Consider the following 6,091-nt stretch of genomic DNA (forward strand, 5'->3'; position numbering starts at 1 on the left):
GAAAGTTATTGTTTTTCAACTAGTGAAAACCAAAATTTTATGGTTGAAGGTTATGTAAAATTTTTGGTTAACCGGTAGTGCATTCGTACACATAAGACGTTACTCGCACACAAGTTCATTGAACTGAACCTAATTCGGTTAGCTTTGACACCTACCCTCTATACGTGCAAGAGAGAGCATTTGTGCCGTAAGACTTACAAAACTTATAAGCCTTTGTACTTATGATTCACTTTCTTTTCATTCCCTCACACATGTGGGATGAATAAAGCACATTAAAACATTTTGTTAACTTCTTCCAATCATCTTACTTTAGCATACAGCTCCTCATTCATCTTAAATCTCTTAAACGAAGGAATGAATGTATGATGTAGAAGAACACAAATATATACCCATTTGTCCATTTTAATTTACTAATGTTTAGAGTTTGAAACTCGTGTTCAAAAATAAAAAAAGAAACTATCATTTTTGAAATTAGTTAAAACTAATTTTCCAAGATCGTGGTGATACTTACCTTAATTTGGCTGGGCCTTGAAGATCATGTTTCCATGTTGGGACCAGTGTCTCTTGAAGATCATGTTGTTCGCTGAACTGGTGACCATGTCCACAAGATGTATATAACCACATACAACGACATACAACATGGCTTCTGTAACTATTATTTTTAATATTTTACAAACTATTTGAGCTTATGTATCCAACAAATTATATATATGATCATTCGAAGATTTGAGATCATTTAAGTTCGATCTCCATCTTTTATCTTCATCTTCTCGAGAAAAGTCTTTCCATTGAGCTTACGCGAGAAAAAGTCTTTAAGATACTGTTCCATTACGAGTGTTTTATACAAGGGTGGGTTTCCTGTGTTTCTTATGAGGCTCTTCGAGGGTCCAACATCTGCTTCCAACTTTGGATTAAAGAACATGGCTAAAGACATCCTCTCTTTTATGGCATTGACAACTGCCCTATGCTCAATACTGTTGTATATACCATTGCTCAATATCTGCATATTATTCCCATCAAGCATTTACTACTTTTCTTAAACCAGAAAACATCGACATTCAACGCATCTATATTCCGAATGAATACAATATTGTAACATAAGTATCAATAATATAAAATAAATGTTTCTAAGATTAAGACTTTTTTTTTTAGGTTTTGTATGATCAAATACGACAATTAGAACATAAAAGTTGTTAATTAATGATCTAATCAGCATATAGATAAAGTTCTTTTTATATGAACACAAAACGACAATCATACCCAAGACAGATTCACCAATAATTGACGACATTTAAGATGTTTCCTAATTAAACAAATGTGATTGTCAATTTCATACATACCCACGTTTCAAAATTGACATAAAAAATCATACACCTTTATTTCTTTTTCTAACTTATCATTCTCGACTTCATTTTAGGTTTAACGTGAAAGCAAAATGACATGAAAAAAGGAAAAAGAAAAAATGAATTGATTGCGGTGTATATAAAGGATGGGCTAACCTCAAGAATATCACCGACATTCACAACGAAAGCATCTGGAAGGAAATTGACTGGGATCCATAAGCCATTTTTCTTAACTTGCAAACCTTCAACGTTGTTTACTTGAAGAAGAATCGTAATTCCAGCAGCATCTGAGTGAGGGGTAAGACCTACAGCCAAATCTGGTTGTGGGCATGGTGGATAGTAGGTCATCCTCACTGATTGCATTCCATCTTCAAAAATTTCTAACATTTCTCCCTTTTCAATGTCTACAGCTTGCCCGATTAAACTGAACAACGTCATACCAAGTTTTTGAAGTTCTAGCATATATTCCTCAAGTGTATCTCTGTTGATATAAACAAATTAAGTTCTTATTGTAAAAGCATATATTTTCGTGATCAATACGCTTAAAGAAACGTGTTTTTATGAAACAATGTTAACAGCGTTAAATGAGTATAACTTTTGGCCATGCAACGGCATCCATAATCCATTAACTTTAAAGAGTTGAATGGATTGACACATCACTACCATTTTACTTTTTATTCAACTATACTCATTAACATCCACGCTACATTAAACAATACAACGATTTAATGGATTTCTATATATATTTAGTTTGAAATTTAATTGAATATATTTAGTTTGAAATTTAATTGAAAAGAAAAAGATTAAATCCATTGAAGCATTCAATGATCATGCAACTCTCATTCAACTCTCATCCATCTTATCACTCACATTCTATTAAACTTCTATTTAATCCTAGTCATCTTCTCTATTCAACTCTTATTAAATCCCATTGTGGATGTTCTCAGGTATGATGGTTAACTAACTAAAAACGTTTTACTCTTGCCTATAGCCACAGCTGACACATATATATTTGTTATACAGCTAAATATAACGGATTATATTTGGATACACTATTTAAGGTACGAGTTAATTAAGATCTATGATGAGAGAGAGAGAGAGAGAGAGAGAGAGAGAGAGAGAGAGAGAGAGAGAGAGAGAGAGAGAGAGAGAGAGAGAGAGAGAGAGAGAGAGAGAGACCTTAGTAATGGAGGGAACTGTGGAAGTAAGTTGGATTTTCTCCTATGAAGAGGATTGGTGATCATATAAAAACGATCAGCCCAATCCATTTTCTGACCTTGAGCATGGAGTATGGTTTGGCCATACCCTTCATACTCACCTCCCTTCAACTTATACCTCAGCTTCTCTTCCATTGGAGTATTGAAAAATTCCATCAACTGGTTTTTCATTTTTTCCACCAACGATTTGTCAACACCATGATTCACCAACTACAAATCAATTCAAACTTCCAGTCACACCTATAATATATAGAAGGCCATCATAAGTTTGAGCTACAACTTAAGCAATACTTAACCTGAAAGATGCCCCATTCGTGGCATACAGAGCGCAGATGTTCTAGTTTAAGATCCATATTGGATCCTACCCTGATCAAATCATTCATGTCGATGACTGGTATAGAGGGGAAAGTTGAAGAACAGTTGTTAGGGACAAAGGTGGGTTCTAGATGTTCCTGTACATACTGGTGAGGGATGATGAGTGTGAGTTCTTTTGCAAGCTCTTGAACACTCTCATGGCTACCTGGTAATGGTTGCGAGAAAGCCATTTCAGAGTTTAGATGCTTTTCGTTTATGTTGCAAGTGGGATTTCACGTCGGATATGACAGACACAGCTTGATAGTGGATTAATTGTATATGGGGATTATAAGACAATCTTTCTAAACAAGTTTTGATTGATATGGTTTTAATAATTTTTGTAATATGATTGATAATGACAAGTATCTAATACTACAAAAGATAATTAGACCATCACTGTTGTGTTCAACTTGGAAAATTTTTATTGGTTCCTTTAAAAACTGCAATATACCTTATAGTAAAAGTATAATTTCAAGCAATAACTGGTATGGGTTTGTTATTATTATTAGCTATTGGAATAAATAATACTTTAGTCACTTCAATAATAATTAAATTGTGATCTACACGTAGGGTGATAAAAGTTTTACCCATGCACTGCCACAAAATAACACATAGAATACTGTTAAAATAAAACATAGAATACGGTTTTGCAGCCGTACTCAATAAGGGGAGTTTCCTATTCGAACATGTAATACAATACGGTTGTAAAACCGTACTATATAATCATCATAAAGTACGGTTTTTTTAGATAATACGGTACGGTTGCAAAACCGATACTCTATAATCATTATAAAATACGGTTTTTAGGGTTTTTTTTTTAAAATAGATGTATTCTTTAAGGAAACACATAGAATATTGTTTTTTCAATGTAACCATACTCTTTATAAAACATTATAAAGTACGGTTTCTTATTGCCTAAAAACATTCTAAATAAATATATTTTATAAAGCAAATACAATAATTATACTTTTCTATAAAGAAAACATGCCTATAAATAATTTGTATACACAAACATTTCATGAACAAAGCAGAATATATATAAAAGTCAAAACAAAAGCATGATTAATCATTAATTTCTAAAATTAACAATATCCAATTCAACATAATTTTCAGTACATCCAATTTGTCCATCCTAATCAATGAAAAATTAAATATATAAAAAGACAAATAGATTCATCTGGTAAATGTCAAACTGTAACATCGCGGCAATGAAGTATTTCCAAAATTAACCCTTAAGTATGAAGGTTTATGATTTTAGCCCTTGGAATGAGTTTTGTTTGCAAATTTGACCCTTAGTGGCATTTTGGTGATTTTGGCCAAAGATCTAGTACGCTAGGAGTACGTTGTGTACATCGGGCGTACTATGGCGGACCTTAGTACGCTAAGCGTACACCGCGTACGCAGGGCGTACGTGAAGAATCCTCAAACCCTAATTTTTAGGGTTTGGTCCATATATAAGCATCATTATCACCTCATTTCTCATTCCCTCATCAGCCTCCATCTGAGAAAACGTCCCTCTAGTTAACCCTAAGTGAGAAGAGTGCATATTGAGCTTATTTTTGTGTTTTGCGGTATTCTTGAAGAAGAAGAAGGTGGTGGGAAGACCTTGAAGCTTGGAAGCAAATTGGATCTGAGATTCTCTCCTTGCTAGCAACCTCTATGAGGTAAAAAGCTCATAACTTGATCATCTTATCTTGTAGATCTAGCCATTTCTTCATTTAGGGCATTTTTGGTCCCAACTATGATGATTCTTGAGCATGACATGCTCTTAGTCAAATAAGTCGTCCTTTCAGACCTAATGAGGGGTCTTGAGTCATAAAAATGTGGTCTTGATGCTTAGTTTTCACCATGCATGCTCTAGAAGGTCTTAAGGTGCTCGCAAAATCCAACCACTTCACCTACTTCATTGCCCCCAACCCTTTCTCGTAGTTGGGATTTTGTGTATTAATGCAAAATCATAATGTAACATCCCAAAATTCATGGCCAAAAATTTCATTTTTAATATAAGAAAACACTTAATAACCTTGTCCCAAACATTGAAAACATTTCATTTAAAATAAATATCAGAGTCTAATCCCAAAGATCACATAATGCGGAATAAAATGGGTAAATGCACTACGATCGTCCCAAGCTCCTTTTCTTGAAAACTGAAGATACCTGAAACCAAAACTGTAAACCATAAGCACGAAGTTTAGTGAGTTCCCCAAATACCACATACCATACATATCAACTGGGCCATACATGCCATACATACTGTGATCCATACATATCAATCAAATGAGGTGCTATGTGCCGCACATAGTCTTGCCGTTATGCCACGGGCCGCCACGTGGTCTTTCTTGCCAAGTCGGGGGTCACCCCCTGGGTCTTACAGACAAGTGCCAAGAGCCGCCTCCTGGTCTTCCATGCAAGTATCACAAAGACAACTAGCATACATACTACTCTACTTAGCTAATGAGCATAAAGTATGCCAGGAGCCACCTCCTGGTCTTTCATACATATTGCCTAGGGCTAACCCCCGAGTTTTCTTGTCATACATAATAACATACTGGGTGCCAGGAGCTACCTCCTGGTCTTTCATACATAGTGCTTAGGGCTAACCCCCGGGTCTTCCTGTCATACATAATAACATACTGGGTGCCAGAAGCTACCTCCTGGTCTTTCATACATAGTGCCTAGGGCTAACCCCCGGGTCTTCCTACCAAACATAAACTAAATGGGTCGGCATTGTGGCCGTATACCCATACAAACAGTGAGGAGACTCACCTCACAAGCTGACTGCCGAATCCCGCGAATGAACCCCTCACTGCTAGCTGGCAGATCCCTGAACTGCTGATCTCTTTACTTCCCGAGCTACCGGTCATCATACAACTTAAATAAGTATGGGATTCTTATAACTTAATCATAAGTCCGCACTGGGGTAGAAGACCATTCCACCCCTCACATACACTTGTCCAAAAACCTTCATAAGCCAAACTAGGTCGACCTTGGTCAAAGTCAAAGTCAAAGTCAAAGTCAACGCACCGAGTTGACTCAACTTGTCGAGTTGCTCCATTAACTCGTCGAGTTCCAAAACTCAGAATCCCGAATTCGTGACCCAACTCGTCTAGTCAACCCCTGACTCGTCGAGTTTCCTGGATACTCATGGTCCACAAGTCACCCACACCATACTAATGC

At 36.0% G+C, this 6,091-nt stretch overlaps 1 protein-coding gene across 2 annotated transcripts; it reads right to left on the bottom strand.

Annotated features, from left to right (window-relative positions):
* Positions 1-382: 382 nt before the first annotated feature.
* Positions 383-3,193, bottom strand: LOC145125559 (protein SRG1-like). Of its 2 annotated transcripts, none has more exons than XM_079061006.1 (4): positions 2,857-3,193; positions 2,523-2,719; positions 1,500-1,824; positions 383-1,000 (listed from the first exon to the last, which is right to left on the bottom strand). In XM_079061006.1, the coding sequence occupies exons 1-4, from the start codon at positions 3,103-3,105 to the stop codon at positions 737-739; spliced, it is 1,035 nt and encodes a 344-aa protein (XP_078917132.1). In that variant the 5' UTR covers positions 3,106-3,193; the 3' UTR covers positions 383-736. The 2 variants fall into 2 exon arrangements, with proteins under 2 accessions (XP_078917132.1, XP_078917131.1); XM_079061005.1 differs by having other exon boundaries at positions 2,523-2,770.
* Between the last annotated feature and the right edge of the window lie 2,898 nt (positions 3,194-6,091).

This window comes from Lactuca virosa, chromosome 7, assembly GCF_052849685.1.
Source record: "Lactuca virosa cultivar CGN04683 chromosome 7, Lactuca_virosa_CGN04683_v6, whole genome shotgun sequence".
NCBI lineage: Eukaryota > Viridiplantae > Streptophyta > Magnoliopsida > Asterales > Asteraceae > Lactuca > Lactuca virosa.

Coding starts and splice junctions, on each gene's coding strand:
- LOC145125559 (XM_079061005.1), bottom strand. CDS start 3,105: ATGGCTTTCTCGCAACCATTACCAGGTAGCCATGAGAGTGTTCAAGAG. Junction 2,771..2,856: donor ACGAATGGGGCATCTTTCAG/GTTAAGTATTGC, acceptor ATTGATTTGTAG/TTGGTGAATCATGGTGTTGA. Junction 1,825..2,522: donor CAGTTCCCTCCATTACTAAG/GTCTCTCTCTCT, acceptor TTATATCAACAG/AGATACACTTGAGGAATATA.